The sequence below is a fragment of the Gymnoscopelus braueri genome (genome assembly GCF_963280865.1).
Source record: "Gymnoscopelus braueri genome assembly, chromosome: 3".
Taxonomy (NCBI): Eukaryota; Metazoa; Chordata; class Actinopteri; order Myctophiformes; family Myctophidae; genus Gymnoscopelus; species Gymnoscopelus braueri.
The window spans coordinates 16,061,638-16,079,904 of record NC_137612.1 but is presented as its reverse complement, the minus strand read 5'-3'; the positions used below and the strand labels follow the sequence as shown (position 1 = coordinate 16,079,904).

The 18,267-nt window shown below is 41.8% G+C and overlaps 1 protein-coding gene across 4 annotated transcripts in view; it reads right to left on the bottom strand.

Annotated features, from left to right (window-relative positions):
- Nucleotides 1–18,267, bottom strand: part of LOC308081547 (tensin-2-like) — a 53,295-nt gene that overhangs the window by 11,925 nt on the left and 23,103 nt on the right. For all 4 annotated transcript variants that reach the window (XM_080423185.1, XM_080423186.1, XM_080423187.1 and 1 more), the window contains 9 exons: nucleotides 4,464–4,496; nucleotides 4,141–4,187; nucleotides 3,860–4,043; nucleotides 3,348–3,398; nucleotides 2,427–2,549; nucleotides 2,231–2,295; nucleotides 1,902–1,985; nucleotides 689–801; nucleotides 188–248 (listed from right to left, as the gene is read on the bottom strand). In XM_080423185.1, the coding sequence (XP_080279311.1) occupies nucleotides 188–248; nucleotides 689–801; nucleotides 1,902–1,985; nucleotides 2,231–2,295; nucleotides 2,427–2,549; nucleotides 3,348–3,398; nucleotides 3,860–4,043; nucleotides 4,141–4,187; nucleotides 4,464–4,496 (761 nt within the window). The remainder of the gene's footprint in view (nucleotides 1–187; nucleotides 249–688; nucleotides 802–1,901; nucleotides 1,986–2,230; nucleotides 2,296–2,426; nucleotides 2,550–3,347; nucleotides 3,399–3,859; nucleotides 4,044–4,140; nucleotides 4,188–4,463; nucleotides 4,497–18,267) is intronic.

Here is an 18,267-nt window from a genome sequence, read left to right as displayed (position 1 = left end):
TCAATTGCTGCATGTAATTTATTCGTTGTATATTTTGCTGTGTCATTGTTGTTCTCTTGCTGTGTTGTATAGCACTTTGGTTGGCTTCGGTCGTTTTATGTGCTTTATAAATAAAACAGTTGAGTTGAGTTGAGTGGTGTACACAATGTCTGATGAAACTATTCGTAGATGGTAATATAATACTTACTAGATGCCTGAGGTGTAGACCAGCTGGAGAGACTGATAGATCTTCAGGAAGGGATAGAAACCTGCAGACAGAGACGGATCAGGACACAAGGACAATACAATGGACAAACAGATAGCAGACATGTAAGAGCTTAGTTGTCTCCGCCAGGCCGAAGAGCACAACCTCTGCTCCGAATGTTTCAGATTGGCCTGTTATAGCGCCACCAGGAGGCCGAATTTTGCTAAACAATTCTTTTGTTATGTCCTAAAGAATTTCTCCAAAATCATGCAAATCTGTACACATTATCTCTATAGTCATGTGGTCAAGACGGATCTGTCCGATTTTTCATATTCCATCCAGATTGGCGCATTTCAAACATTGCTGGCCCACAATAACCTGCCTGACCTGGCGGAGACCACGGCCAAATACAAATTAATTTGGGGGTCCATGGCAAGAAAATGTTTGAGACTATACAGTACTCAAATGTGTAGTGTTGTAGGAGGTCAAAGGTCAAACACTGACCTCCGCCAACCTGGAAGTTGGGCAGTGAGGGAAGGAGGATCTGGTGAAGGAACAGAGGGCTGCTGTTCATCTTAATGGAACCAGACAGCAGGCCACCAAAGTAGTAGATGTACCTGGTGGGTAGAACATGGACCAGGCTTTAGTTTCACTTATTTGCACCTTAACCAGTGGTGGAAAAAGTACTCACATGTAAAAGTATCAATATTGCAATGTAGATATACTCGAGTAGTTACGAGTAGAAGTCCCATATTCAAAATATACTTGAGTAAAAGTACAAAAGTATCGGCATCAAAATATAAGTACCAAAAGTAAATGTACTCATCAGGCAGAATGTCCCATTTCACAAGTTCAAAAAATCTTTTGAAAATAGCCGATCTGCAAGCTCACAACTTTCTGGGGTGCTCACAAAAGCCTGAGTAGACGTTAAAATGAGCCCAAACACGTTTGAAAGTGAAATATCCCTTTAATTTTCTTTGCTCCACATGACGTGTCGTGTAGGAAAACTGGCAGAATAAGACTCACTCTCTACATAAACCTTTAAGGAAGACTCCTTAGACTAAGACAATTATTTATTTTATTTTAACATGCTCATAAAGTGCTCTGTGCTCAAAGTGAAAGGTGCAAAAAAGTAGCAAAAGTGTCATAGGACCTTCGTCAGTGCTATATGACATGACGTGTAAACAGATTCTGATGTATTAAATCGGTACAGTGCCGAAAGAATCAGATGTGAAACCGCACAGGGAAGGAAAGGAACAGCAAAAAATCATAAAAATCTGCGAGATATGGAAACTAGGGGTGGGACGATATATCGATATCGCGATATATCGCGATACTTTCTCCCGCGATAAATAATCGATATACTGCCGAAAAATATCTTATCTTAATTTTTTGTGATAGGCCTACGTTGTTTTTCCGACTCTGTATTTGTGTAATGATGATTTTGGCGCGCTTCACTATTTTAACCCAGCAACCCTATGTAAATTACGCCACTGCTGAAAAACATCCCAGCCCAAACATTAACGTAACTAATAATTGGGCTGCGCGACCCGGAAATTATAATCCTAAAGCGGCCCACTGGCCCAGCGGCCCTCCGGGCATATGCCTGGTATGCCAGATGGCCAGTCCACCCCTGTATCGTGAGATACCCATATCGTCCCACCCCTAATGGAAACTTGGATAATGTGTAGACGGTGCGTGGTACAGTATGAGACACCTGTTCTGAGAAGGCTGCAGAGAAGTGGAGACTTTGTCTTCACAGAATTTCCTCATGGCCAGTGTAGTGAGTGCCTGGTCTGCCCTGCAAACACATAGATGTATTGTACAGAATATGTAAACAAGTGAATATGTACTGTTAATGTACAATATGGAAAGGTCATGCAGTGTTTAATGGGGATGCAGGATGAAGACTGGCCAAATTGCTAATACATTTCAGCTGTGGGTATAGTCAATTTACCTGCAGTACGTACAATAATCATCAGGCTCTTTGTAGAATAGATAGGTATAAATAATATTTAGATGAATGTGATAAATACTGATGTGTACCCAGCAGAGATCTTGCTGTAGTGCATGTACGCTGCCACGATGACGCCAGTCTTCCCTTTGTTTCCCTGTCAGAATGAACAGCACAGGTTATCATGTGACCACAGAATTCTTTCCACAATATTCTGTTTCCATTGCAGAACAACTTCAAGCCAGGTGTCTGTGTGTGCAGTGTTGCAGGCCCTCCCTGTGTGCCAACCTTGCAGTGAAGGACCACCACATTGTTGGGGTCAGAGGACAGCCATGTCTCCATGGCCTTACACACGGCACAGATCCGGTCCAGAGGTGGGGCATGAAGATCAGGCCAGCCATAGTCCTGCACCTGGTCCAGAGAGGAGAACATTTATTTCAGACAGGAGTGTAGAGAGACAACAAACATCTAAGGCAGAGAGAGAGAGAGGAGCGACATAAGACAAGATGGCGTTCAGATTTGAACCCCACGGATCCTTGCGCTCACTAGAAGCATAATGGTCTGTGGCTGAGCCACCAGACACCCCAGAGAAGGAGACATTCAATGGTGTTGTTATTGCAGTGGTGTAAAGTTTATTCAAGTACTGTACTTAAGTACAATTTTGAGGTATTTTTTACTTAGTACTATAGTATTATATAGTACTATATAGTATTTTTAATTTTCAGTACTTTTACTTCTACTCCACTACATCTCAAAGGCAAATATTGTACTTTTACTCCACTACAATTATTTTAAAACTTTAGTTTCTAGTTACTTTGTAGATTTGGATTATTATGACAAAACATACATTAAAAACTTCGACCCTATATACATTTCGGCCATTTGAAAATAGCCGATCTACAAGCTCACAATGCGTCGCGATGCGATGCATTGTGAGCTTGTAGATCGTCTATTTTCAAAGGATTTTTAATGTGTCTGTTTGTTTGTTTGTGTTTGTCTGTCTGTCCAAATCTCCATATATGGGAATAAATACACATGATGCCCAGGACAGTCGCACGCACGCACGCATGCACGCACGCACGCACGCACGCACGCACGCACGCACGGACAAAGGTTTTGTGAATTTAGATAGATGTAACAGTTTGTGCCACATGTACTTGAACAGTGCGTGATCTGATGTAATATACCACATAACAGAATATGTCATACCTTTGGGTTAAGTCTGGTGATGTCATGTCTTTTCTCTGATAAATTCAGGAGCTGGTCAAAGAAGAGATTTGATGTTATTAGCCAGCAGGGATTTGTATTCACATTAAACAAAATGGAGGGCTTAAAATGGGTTCCATACACTGAAATGATTGGCCGATCACATTGGGCAAACACAATTACATCACTACATCTGTAAAGTGCAGTAGCAAACTATTAATTTTACGAGGATCTGGGAAGTGAAGCATTTGGTAGCTCAATAGTCTATAATCACTCACAGATTAAGATACAAAAACAATAACATTTACTGTATGGATAATTATGCCAATGAACAAACAAAAAGTCTTTATTTTGCTAGAATAAAAGCTTTTAATAGCAATCATTACTGCCATAACTCTGACTGTTTCGCATTCAATTAGGCTTTTATGAGCTGGCAAGTCATCCTTATTGCATCATGAACGACGCAAATTAAATTCTCTATGTATCTGTGCCGGTGGTCAGTTTTTGCAACTAACCAGGAACTTGTCTTGGTGCTTGGACTTGAGCATGGCGGCCACTTCCTGCAGGTTCCGGTGGTAGCGTTGTTCCTCCAGGTCGGGCAGGAAGAAGACGGAGATGATCCTCTCGGTGATGTAGGTGAGGTCAAAGTCATAGTGACGCTCCATGACTCGCTCCATGACTCGCTCCACACTCTTACTCCTGCAGGACAGACTTTATCAGGTTTATGATATTTTGATGACATAACATTTTGTGAAAAAGCGAATTAAATGCAATTTGATTCACTTTGGCCATATACCTAGGCAAGGAGCACCTCTTCTTCTGTGATGTAGATTTAGTGGTGCCCTAGAGAGAGAGAGAGAGAGAGAGAGAGAGAGAGACAGACAGACAGACAGAGACAGAGAGATAGAGATGAAGATAATTTGTATTAATGAATTATCATACAGTATATTAAATATTACATATTATAATAAATACTAATAATAATACTAATAATAATACTAATAATAATACTAATAATAATAATAATTATTATTATTATAATTATATTATTATTGCTGTTGTTGTAGCTGTTATTATTGTTTATTAATGTTTTAATAATAAATAGGTGTACTGACTCACCAGGTCTGGGGCTGAGATACAGGTGGTCGTCACCTGAAAGTGAAATGGAGTATAGGTTAGGTTATGTACTGTAGCATTAATGAAACCACGCACGCACCCACGCACGCACGCACGCACGCACGCACGCACGCACGCACGCACGCACGCACGCACGCACGCACACACACACACACACACACACACACACACACACACACACACACACACACACACACACACACACACACACACACACACACACACACACACACACACACACAGTCGGAGGGGCTGAAGCCCATGCAAAGTCATGTGCTTAGTTTAATGCTCTTGGGTTGGCTGCAGCTGCATAGGGATGGAGGGATGAACAGGAAGGAGGAGTGTTGATGGAGGGGACAGAAAGATTCACTCTCACTCTCTTCCTGTCATCTGCAGCAGCTGGTCTGGAGAGGAAGCTGTCAGCGGAGATTTATCCGTTCCACATTATTGGCTGGCGAGCCGTGATGCCAGAGTATGTGTATTATGTACGCATGCACGCACGCAAGCATGCACGTGCATGCACACCACACCCATATACAGTACATAAATATACAGAATAAATGGGAATTATTCATGTCCAAAAATTTATTGAGTAAGCAATTATTTAAATAGTATATTTATATAGATTTATGTTATTACAAATTCAGACGCTGGCGAATATATTTTTTGGATAATATCTAATTTTGATAAACTAAACTATAGCAATTTTCAATTTCACAACTGTATCTGTTCATTTATCACTGCTCCTTTTCTAGCTGAAGGGGTTCTAGGGATGGCTGTGTCAGTCCAACCGTCAGTCCGTTCCACATTTTGAACCCAAACAACACATCTCAAAAACTACTGCTTGGAATGCTGTAAGTGTGCACCTTCATGCTCCCCAAATGATGACACCTACTGATTTTGATGACTCTATCCCCCTTCCTCTAGACTAGAGCCACCATCAGGCCAGAAATTCCACACGCTCACATTTGACTCCCAAACAACATATTTCATATACTACCGTCTGGATTGCCATGGAATTTGTGATGTGCACTTGCTGTGTCCCAGATGATGGCCCCTAATGATAATGCACCACCCTTAAGCCAGAATCCATTTGTACACTAGATATCTCAAAATCTACTGGGCATATTGCCATAAAACTTGTTGAGCGCATTCATGCTCTGTGGAGGAACAACCCTATTGCTTTTGGTGACCGAATAGCCTTACCTCTAGCACTCCCCGTATGCCAAAATATCCAATTTGCACACACAGTATCTTAAAATGTAGCAAGCTGATTGACATTCGGGCAAAAATGTCAACATTGCAAACACACATCTCATAATAGGCAGATTGCAAGATGAACCCTACTGATTTTGGTGACCCCATGGCCTTCCATGTAGTGCCTCCTTCAGTGAATATATAGCGTCGATCTCCAGGCTTTTACTTTTTAGTTTTGCTCAAAAATAAAAGCCTGGACCAGCGTGTTGACGTTCCTGGAATATAGGAAGTGTTTCATTTTCCCCAACCAACCAGAGTGCAGTGGGCGTCGCTCCAAATGTTGTGACGACGTCAGGGCTCTCATGCTGCACATTGAGGGAGGAGGCGGGGCGGGGGCTGACGGACAGATCGGTGAACCAATGGGATCTCACAGAATTTTTCACCAGAGATTTTGAACCCGCCCCTATAGACCCGATATCAGACACGCTAGGGCAGTCTAGTGAATATGCAATATATGCCCCCCCCCCCGCCCCCAGCTACTTCTGTTAGGAGTAGCTTAATCTGAGTTCCCAGAAGTTTTTCGCCTCGCATACAAACGGGAGCGGCGAGGAACTTCTGGGCCAAAGCCCTGGTATTTGTGGGCGGGATGTAATTTACGCTCAGAATCTGAGCGGACACGCCTCTTACCGGTCTACTCGTCTAAAAAGTCCGAGGAGAGGCAAACAGCAGTACACAACAATGGCGGCCGCAATTTCTCAAGGGGAAATTGCTTCCCGTCGCTCCTATTTACATGTAAGACCCACTGCATGTGGATCCCGCCCCCTTTTCTTCATTGGCTGTTGATTTGAATCAGAAATCAGTGGCCGCGCCCCTGCTGTCCAGGCTTTGAGCCGAAGCCTCCCAGACTAGGAGTAGCTTAGTCTGGGAGGCTTCGGCTCAAAGCCTGAACAACAGGGGCGCGGCCACTGAGTTCTGATTCAAATCAACAGCCAATGAAGAAAAGGGGGCGGGATCCACATGCAGTGGGTGTTGCATGTTAATAGGAGCGACAGGAAGCAATTTCCCCTTGAGAAATTGCGGCCGCCATTGTTGTGTATTGCTGTTTGCCTCTCGTCGGACTTTTTAGACGAGTTGCACAGCTCTCAGACCGGTAAGAGGCGTGTCCGCTCAGATTCTGAGCGTAAGTTACATCCCGCCCACAAATACCAGCGCTCTGGCCCAGAAGTTCCTCGCCGCTCCCGTTTGTATGCGAGGCGAAAAACTTCTGGGAACTCAGATTAGGAGTAGCTGAGCTTTAAGACTCTTTGAGACCTGAAGCCGGTTCTACATGTCTCCTAAATCTCAACAGTATTCTGAAAAAACGTATGTTTCTATATCAGTGGTGCTCAATCTTTTTCATGTCAAGGACCCCCAAAATGATATGTATTTGGCTGCGGACCCCCATCAAAATATCTTGTTCCAGGGACCCCCCAGAAGCAAATATTTGAGTTAAAAATGTTCGCTTTAAAAATATATATATTCAAAGATTTGCACACATTTTCACGATTTTTCAAAAAATAGCAGATCTACAAGCTCGTAGTGCGGCACTCGGTGCCGCGCTACAAGCTTGTATATCTGCTATTTTTGAATAGCCCAAAGTGTAAAATAATGCTTTTTAGCTCAAATCTAAAAATGACACAGTTCCAGGTCTTAATGGGTTAAGACTCTTTTTTCACACTGATCAGATACAAGCACATACTTCATATACTGTATATCATATCACATACTCAGTATAATAAGAGGTACTCAATAATATTGACATTTCTTTTGCTCGTAAAGAAGAAGGAGAGCAGAGAGGGACATAGTTTATTACTCCACATGTGGTGCACAGTCCTTATGCCAGTGAGCCAACACTAACTTGCCAAACCACACACACACACACACACGTAGACATAAAACATTCGACGCAGAGGTCACCCAAACAGCCATGGCTACAGTCACTATAGACTACATCCAAATAGATCATAACAGTGTCCAACACATTCTAACAATCAAAATAGTTTGTCTCCAATATAATATTAGACTCCATAGTTAGAAGCTTAAGACTGCTGGTAAGTCAGCGTCAGTTTTCTACGGGTTCAGCAGGATATATATTTAGAAAAGGAGAACATGTTTCATTAGTTTTTTCAACAATTGACAACTGACTAAGCAGTATATATTATAAAGTAAAAAGGTGAAGAAGATTTTATATTTTGAAAGGGTTTGAGAATTAAATAAAAATCCCTGGATGGATGAAGTTTAGCCTTTTGTTTATATCACAAAGCTACTTTCTTAATGGAAGAGTAGGGAGAGTAGGGAGTCCTGCCCAAGAAAATATAAACCTGGCCCGGACCGCTGGCCTACAGGTCCGGGTAGGACCGGTAGGTCATGCGCATCGCGGGTTCTGGTCTGACAGCGCATCGCGGGTTCGAGTCCTGTTCCAGACGAACTTTGCTGTATGTCACTCCCCGTCTCTCTCTCCCCGTTTCCTGTCTGTCTCCATTTACACTATCAATAAAGGCAAAAAGACCCAAAAATATATTTTTTTAAAGAAAAGAAAAACCTATAGCGAGTGGCAGAGCGCATAATGGGAGGCGAGCTTTCTGCGCTCCAGGAACTGTACAAGAAGAGGTGTGTAAGTCAAAGCCCAGCGCATCATTAAGGACAGGCACCACCCCAGACACAAACTGTTCATACCCCTACAACGACCGCGACCAGGCAAGGAGCCAGGCCTACCGCAGTATCAAGGGCAACACCACCAGGTTCAAGAACAGCTTCCACTCGGCTACCGTGAGACTGCTGAACAAGGCATGATCACTGACTGTCGACAAGGCTGGACTTATACCAGTGACAGCTATACCTTATGTAGACTATACGGTCGACACGCACCGACACTTTGCACCTTAATCCCATGTACAACAAGCTGATTTGTATTATTCTCGCACCTTAACTAACGTCCATAGCATACCATGTACAGTAAATGTCTGCTGCTATGCTCACGCACCTTATGTCTTACCTCAGGTACAGCCCCGGATAGATATACTATGGGTAAATAGGTTTTTATTTTATTTTTAATAATTTATTTTTCCTCTTCCCTTTCTCTTTTATGGAAATAACAAAAATAATGGAGCTTGCACAAAAACTAATTTCACCCACTGTCTTACACCTGTAAACCTGTGATGTGACAATAACTTGATTCTGATTCTGAGACCTCCAACCACTGCTAGTTATATCGTATTAACATACTCTACCATATGTTAAAATAATGTTTTATTCATTAAAACAAGTCCTGGTGTTGTAAGCTTTAACAAGAACAAGATTCTATGTTATTTGACACGGCTCATGAGTGTGTATCACCACATTCACCAACGCAAGACGAGCTTCCAGCTAAAACACACAAAGCTAAATTTAAAGTGTGAACCCCTGGTGACATAATCCAACATGTTGACGTCGACTGAGGAAAGGAAAGGAGCCGAGGAGCCAAACTCAGTTCCTTCAAAGCTCCTATTCTGGTCTCACTTCTGGCCATTTGACCTTTTATAACCCTGTGTGTCAAGGCCTAGTCGAAAGGCTAAAAGGTCAACAGAGTTATAGTCTGCTGATGAGACCTGCAGTGGCAGAGGTCCACCAGGTGTTGACAGGTGACAGTTGACAGGTTCAAGAGTCAAATCCCTGGCAGTAACCAAACCATCTACAACCAAAACAACAGAAAAGAAACAGTAACTGTAAAATGACCCTCCATATATCAAACCTTTTCATGTCAAGGACCCCCAAAATGATATGTATTTGGCCGCGGAACCCCATCTCAGGACCCCCAGAAGCAAAGATTTGAGTTACAAATGTTCGCTTTAAAAAAAGATATATTCAAAGGTTTGCACAAATGTTCACGATTTAAAAAAAATAGCAGATCTACAAGCTCTCATAGCGTGGCACCGAGTGCCACGCTATGAGCTTGTAGAGCTGCTATTTTTGAATAGCCAAAGTATAAAAAGTTAAAGTGGTTAAAATTATCGTGATGCTATATTAAAACTCATTCACTGCCACAATTATTGCTGGCCGCGTTTGCCCACTGCCAGAGATTTTTCATCGAAAAAAAAGAGTACTCAGGAGCCGAGATACAGAATTTTTAAGTTTTAAGTTAACAAGGAAGTGGATGGGAGTCTAGATCTTTAAACAATCATATCTCCTTGGTCTTTGGGTCAAATTTGAAACAAAAACAAAAAAAAACAAAAAAACAAAAAAAATTGGAAAAAATTTAAATTACGTCAGTGGCAGGATTGGTAAACGGGAAAAATTACGTTTTTTACGTCAGTGGCAGTGAATGAGTTAACACATTTTGCTGGGGACCCCTGGAACCCCCCCTAGGACCCCTGGGGGTCCCCGGACCCCACTTTGAGAACCAATGTGCTAAAAACATGACATCAGTTCCCCCCCAGTGGCCTAGTTTGTTTGTTTTCTGTGATCTAATGACGCTGGAAGGCTTGGGTGGTACATTGAGCATGTAGGAACTCAACCAAGGGAGACTGAATGACCTTATTGTGCAGGCAACGTTTGGAATTCCACAAAATGTACGCAGTAGCCCCCCAGTATTCCCTCTTTAGTTTTCATCCAGAGGAATTAAATAAATGGTTCACCGGCAGATCGTTTTGATGCTGATGTTGCTGATGTTTTTATTTCCCTATCCAAGACAGTGAGATATTACAGCATACATGCCCCACGTCGCTTTCAGGATAAGGATGAAGGGATGGACAGAGAATGCAGAACGTCAACACACAGATTACATCTCCTGCCAATTAGACAGGCGTTTCCTGAGGCCTCTAGATTATTCTGCATACACACACACAGTGGTGGAAAGTAACTAAGTACATTTACTTAAGTACTGTACTTAAGTACAATTTTGAGGTATTTGTACTTTACCTGAGTATTTCCAATTTCCAATACTTTTACTTCTATTCCACTACATCTCAGAGGCAAATATTGTACTTTTACTCCACTACATTTACTTGAAAACTTTAGTTATTAGTTTCTTTTCAGATATAAACTATGATATAATGAAACATACATTAACCACTTTAAACCTATTTTAAACCTAGGCTATTTGAAAATAGCAGATCTACAGGGTCCCCACACATTTTTACCAATGAATTTCCAAAACTTTTCCAAAACTTTTCCAGAATATTTAACCCAATTTCCAGGCCTATATAACAATCATTCAGCGCAATAATAATAATACTCCAATGTATAAAGCCCAAAGACAGGCAGTGTAGCAAAAAATAAAGCATAAAATATAGAATGGTATAATTCCATAAAAAAATTCGTGCCAAATATATTAACTAACTACGCATCACGCTTAAGCACGTTGAGATCTGTTCTTTTTGTCACGTCCGGTATAGAGCCCGACCGATGCCAGAGTCATCGATACTGATGCTTAAACAATGTATATTATCATTTTTTAAGTTTCCAAATCAATTTGAAGAACTTGGATTTGTATTAAAGTAGCTAACATTTAAACAAAAAGAAAGCGAATACATACAAATAAACGTAATGTTTTGATGGATAAATGCAAATGATTAAATCATATAAATATATCATTGCTGTCGGGCAGAAACCTTGCATTTCCATATTTCAACTTTTTATGTTTTTTCATAAATAAATGCCTAACTTCAGTGGTTCTCAAACTGGGGTCCGGGGACCCCCAGGGGTCCTTGAGGAGTTACATGACTGTAACTCTGAGTGTTCCATTTGTATACTCTCAGAGTTAGGATCTCATAGTATAGATTGGGGTCCCAGAGATAGCAAATGGTATCAAATGGGGGTCCGTGGCCTAATGCTTATTAAACTGGGGGTAAACTGCCCTACTTCATCTTACAAGAGTATCACACTATAAGAGTAAAAATAGCAGATCTACAAGCTCCCAACACGTCGAGATACTATTAAATGTTTTTTTTTTTTTTTTTTAAGGAACGATTTTGGACATTTCCAAAGATTCCCACCAAGGTTTCCACCACCCGACAGTGACGTTATATATGCCTATATGGTTCTGTATCAGTATATCAGTCAGTTTGAGCAGATTCCCTTCCAATTGACTGCCTATCAATTTCACAGGCCTGGGTAGACAACCCGGCCTGGCGGGGATCGGCACCTGCTGCACACAGCAGCAAAGCAGGTGAACACAATTAACTTAATGAGGGAATTTGCGACTAGTGTTGTGCACCAAAAATGGCTTCAACAATGTAAAACTGTCATGATTCTAGCTGCTGAAAACTTCCCATTTGGATCATTGTTTAGAAAAGGAACAGAACATGGATGTTTTTTGCAAAAGGATTATTACTTCTTGTCCATCAGAGTTGTGAGGTTACAGCTTCTCTCTTATTTGAATGATAGCCTATAAACTTTGAATTTGTTTCTAGTAATTCATTTCTATTGCTTGCTGGATATTAAGATTCATCATTTTGGGATTTTACTGTATTTTGTCACATTTATTCATCTATATGCTGCTGTTGATCAAATGTCGGGTTTAGCCTACTGTTTGATTTGCACACATGCGCTGCCATTGACAATCAATGAGATGGCTGCTATGCAGTTCACTTGTGGTATAGGCTACCAGTTACAGTGCCTCTACTGGGTAGTTCTAGTGTAGTTCTAGTGTATGGTAAATTAATGATGATAAAAAACATCGTGCCACATCGATGTCCGATGTTGGCATCGGGGTCCAAAATTACCGATACATCGGTGAGATCGATGTATTGTATTGACTCTAGCAGCATACATTAGGTTGCAATCACGCAGCCCGTTCGGCGAAAAACTACTTATGTTACATATTTTGTGTAATGTTATACATGTTTTGGAAAAGGTTTTTTATTAACAAAATCAATAGCAAAAAACAATGCATAGCCAAAATATGTTTCCAGGACCCTTGATAAATTCCAGGACCCTTGATAAATTCCAAACCTTTTCCAGGCCTGGAATAATTTTTTTCTAATTTCAAAATATTTCCAGGAATTTCATGACCGTGGGGACCCTGGATCTACAAGCTCGCGACGCGTTGTGAGCTTGTAGATCGGCTATTTTGAAATATTTAGTACTTTTACTTTTGGTACTTTAAGTACATTTTGATGCCAATACTTTTGTACTTTTACTCAAGTACATTTTTAATTCTGGACTTTTACTTGTAACAGAGTATTTTTATATTGCAATATTGGTACTTTTACTTAAGTAAAGAATTTGAGTACTTTTTCCACCACTACACACACACACACACACACACACACACACACACACACACACACACACACACACACACACACACACACACACACACACACACACACACACACACACACACACACACACACACACACATGCTCACACACACTCACGAGTGCGCACAACCAGTGTATGACTTGTGTATGGGGAAATTATAATAAGCAGATCTGGCAACCTGTCACGAGCTTGCTCACGGGGCTGCGCACCGAGGTGGCGCGTTTTGCGTCACAGAAGACGCGCAGAAGCCCCAAATAGGCCTCGCCCATCACATTTCCAACCCGGAAGAAGGGGTGAATTCGCTTCATGTGCTGGGTGAGCAATTTAATGCAATTGGATGGGAGGGGATATCCGCTGCCCTCTCTATTTTTTTTAACTCTATGCATGGTACACATTCATTTAAGTATAAACATGCATGTGTACACGCATGCACACGTGTGTGGTGACGCATAGATTACATGTGTGGACACACACACACACACACACACACACACACACACACACACACACACACACACACACACACACACGCAGAAAATACACCTATGTTAATAGTTAAGGGCTTCGGTCACATAAGAATGTCAGAAAATAGAGGAGACCTTCAAAATATAAGTCCACATGCCACAACACATGACCTACACAGGAAAGAGACTAATAACTGATATCAGAACCAAAGAAGAAGAGAAAACACAGTCACACCCAATATCAACTACAGAAGAAGAAACGGTAACATCCATTATCAGAACCAACTTTCAGAGTTCCCTGAGAGAGTTCCAAATGGACCATTACAGGTCTGTAACTCCGAGAGTGTACAAATGGAACCAAACGTACCCTTATTTGGTCCATACGGGGGTCCTTGAAATTAAAACGTTCAAGAACCAATGCCATAGAACAGTTGCAGCCATTGCCAAACCATAGAAGAAACACTCACACCCACTGTGGCAACATTTAATATCCTCAGTTACTGTTTATTTTGCATGTGAAGTGACCTTCGTCTTGCATGTTCTTTCCTTTTTATCCTGTGATAATAGCAATGGAACATTTGGAACATTTAATTATACTGCACGCAGCACGCAGCAGGGTTTTGTTATCGATCTTTTCTGTTTGTGTGTGTGTGTGTGTGTGTGTGCGTGCGTGCGTGCGTGCGTGCGTGCGTGCGTGCGTGCGTGCGTGCGTGCGTGCGTGTGCGTGTGTGTGTGTGTATCTCTGTGAATGGAAGCGCAAATGTTCATGCAACTTGGAGGGAATGATCAGTACCAGGCTGCCCCGGAGAGAGGATTACATTTTGGCCTGAAAAGATACAAGATAAAGGTAATAATCAAGGTCAAAAGTGAGAACGGATGGGCGGGTTTTCATGAAACTTGGTGGCAAACTGGCAATGATGAGTAAGTCCCAACAAGAGATTTTTTTGTTTGTTTGCAGGGAGGTTTGTAGCACAAGATGTATTTGTTTAATTTGTAAATGCATTCATCTGTTAATAATACGTGTAATCTGCCTGGACTTTGGAAACAAACTGCAAAGGTTAGTAATCAACCATAAAGACAAAGCAAACAGACTTAGCCTGGAAACCAAACAAATCTGCCAGTGCAAAAAAGAGGGGAAAAAAGGCCTCTGCAGATTAGTCTGGCCCCACTCGGTTGTGATTGGATTTTGAGGTTGTGGGGCACCAATCAGGGCCCAGTATGCAAATATGGGGGGCGGTTTATCACCACAGGCATTGGTGCCCCTTGGAAATGTAGGTTCCACACAGAGATTCCAGACTAATACGTACACAGTGATATTAGTCTGGCCATGCCAGGCTAAAACAGACTAAATGTGACAGGAACAAAGTGGTGTTAGAGACGAGACAGTGAAGGAATTCAGACTTTAAGAGAATGTGGCAGGGAAAGCAAGACAAGAGGGAAAACAGACAGGGGGAAATAAATGGAGACAAGGAGGAGATAGACAGACTGTGATTTGTTATTGCATGGCAGAGGGAGCCACTGCTGGGGTAATCACCATTATTAACCACTTTAACAATGTAGAAGCACGCATGCACACACACACGCACGCACACGCACATGCACATGCACACGCACACACACACACACACACACACACACACACACACACACACAGCAAGGGGGAGAGACAGAGAGCTTACAGCTCAAAGATTCCAGTCTTCACACAGGACAAACAAAACAGGAAAGATGAAGGAGAATGAATCAAATTGGAGATATACAGTAGATGGAGAAGAAAGACCAAGCAGATTAGAGAGAGAGAGAGAGTGTGTGTGTGTGTGTGTGTGTGTGTGTGTGTGTGTGTGTGTGTGTGTGTGTGTGTGTGTGTGTGTGTGTGTGTGTGTGTGTGTGTGTGTGTGTGTGTGTGTGTGTGTGCGCGCACACACGTGCGTACACCCCCAGCAAGTTCAGGTGCCTTCTGTCCAAGTACAGTAGGTGCTACTGCGTAGGCAAGAGGTTACGCACTGGATGCTCTGCAACCTCTTGCCGAAAGGCAATTTGAAAAGAGAGTTTGCAGAGAGCGAAAGGTCACTGTTATGTATAATTTCTGTGCCTTCCTTTCCATCCTGGAAGTAAGTGCGTTCAGCCAGTGATTATGGATGCAGGGTGCACAAATCTCTCAATAAGATGTGGTATTAATCCATTTAGACCGGGATCTGTGTCATTTCAAGATTTCCTTGGCTATTCAAAAATAGCAGATCTACAAGCTACAACTGAGTGCCACGCTATGAGCTTGTAGATCTGCTATTTTTGAAAAATCTTGAACATTTGTGTGAATATTTGAATTTTTAAACTTTTTTAAAGCGAACATTTGTAACTCAAATCTTTGCTTCTTGGTGTCCCTGGAACAAACATTTTTTGAGATGGGGGTCCGCGACCAAATTCATATCATTTTGGGGGTCCTTGACATGAAAATGTTTGAGCACCACTGATATTATAGCAACATATGTTTTTCAGGAAAAAAATCAGCTTAAGAAGACATTTGTAGAAGCAGAGATTTTAGTTACAAATGTTTGCTTAAAAAATACATACATTCAAAGATTTTCAAAAATGTTCAAGATTTTTCAAAAATATCAGATCTGCAAGCTCGTAGCGCGGCAAAAATAAATGCCTCTGGTTGCCTTCCATTAATATTGCATCCTTGTCGGCCTCCAACTTCGTAGTATGGAAAATGCTAACATTTAAAAGAATCAAGGTGTTCTACTAATTAGCCAGAGGTCGCAAGTCTCCCTTCCTTCTCCAAATAACCAACTAGCAACTCCCTTGGTCTTATCAAGATATTCAGAGTCTCCAATACAATCACTGGAGTAGTAGGGGTGCAACAGTATGAATGCTGTGTGGCAGTATCAATATTGGCAGGGGCACTTTACTTTCTTTAATGCCATTTTGATTATGCCTGCACACCGTGGTACAGTAGCATCCCAAAGACTTATCCACCCTAGAACATATCTTGTGTCCCTGCTGCTCATTTTATTAGCCTCAAATGACTCCGAGTGGAGGAGTTAATGTACCCAAATAGCTATTCAATAGGCTCTATGCACAGCAGCCATATTGGGCCTCTTCCTTACTTCCTTCACTTCACAGGTGTTACCAATGATACTAATGAAGGCTCTGTTCCATTTCGTGTAGCACAGTGGTTCTCAAACTTTTTAATTTCAAGGACCCCCATGACTCAGAGTGTACAAATGGAACCAAATGGACCCGTAACTCTCAGAGTTACACACCCATAAGGGGCCATTTGGAACCCCCTCAAGGAACCATGAGGGTCGCTGGACTACACTTTGAGACCCACTGGTGTTTCCAGTGAGACAACATGCACAACATCAGCACCCTAGTCTGCCCCAACGCTCCTGATTTCGTGTATAGAGGGGCGGGTGTATAGAGCCGGCGAGAGATTGCGGCTGATCCCATTGGTTCACCGATCTGTCCGTCAACCCCCGCCCCGTTAACACAACATTACGAGCGACGCCCACTGCACTCTGGTTGGTTGGGAAATGAAACACTTCCTCATACCCAGTACAGGCTATGGTTGGGCCAGGCTTTTATTTTTTAGCAAAACTAAGCAATAAAAGCCTGGAGATCGAGGCTATCAGCACCCTGACTCTGTTTGACCAGAATGGAATAGGTCGAGCCTTAATTAGTATTATTGGTAACACCTGTTAGAAGAGGCCCAATTTCTTTCCAATATGGCTGCTGTGCATACAGCCTATTACTTTTCTATGGTTAGCGATGTACACAGTTACTCCACCAGAGGGAGCTCCACAGATTTTGTACCTCAAAGGACTTATTTCTATACTCAGCAGCAGTTAAGTGGAATGGGTTAACTACAACATGATCAAACTATGTAATGCACATCCACAAACCATTTGAAGACAAGTGCTGAACCCAGAACATCACTTAGTTTTGATCGATGCCTAAATTAAAAAGTCAGCTAAGGGAGCTACCCCATCAAAGGGCTCCTTTAAAGGACAACTTTTTTTTTTTTTTTACAACAAGGGTTATTTTATTAGTTTGTAATGATAATAATTAAAAGACGGGTGTTCACGCATTGCTTTCTATCGTTATAGTGATTTTAGTGATTTTTAACTGGGGGGGCGGGGGCATTCGATCCATGGGTAAATAGTCATGAACGCAGCCTCCGATTTCCGTGAAACTTTGTACGCACATTCCCACTAGGCCAAGGAAGACTTTTTTTTCTTCAAATCATGGTGGCGCTGTAAGAGTCAGATTCACGTTTTGGCCTCTACAGTTCAAGAGTTATAGGCCAAAACGTCCACAGTTTTTTTTGACACTCATCTTTTAATTATTATCATTACAAACTAATAAAATAACCCTTGTTATAAAAAACCAAAGTTGTCCTTTAAGTCGATTAGCACCGTTGTTAACTTCAAGTCCTTCACAACATGAACGCATCATGACACATTGTGAGCTTGTAGATCGGCTATTATCGGTGTTTGTGCACAACAACATTTTATGACAAAGTATAAAATAGGCTTTAAGTAGAACAATAGCTAAGAAGATAATAGATAGTTGCAGGCAGCCCTATAGTCCACAGTGAAGTGATGAAAGCCAGAACACAGCCTTGGGTGGGCTCAGGAAAATATATTTCTTACTCATCCAATTATGCCTGGTGTCAGCTAATGTCATTTGAATTCCAATTCAGGGTTACTGCCAGAGACGTGTCTTATCCTAGAATTATAGATCATGTTAGATGATTGTGTCGTACAAGTGCAACATCCTGGCAGTTCTGTGAATCTCAGTGCAGTATATGGTAATATTCAGTGTTGCACATATAGGTTTAGTAAATA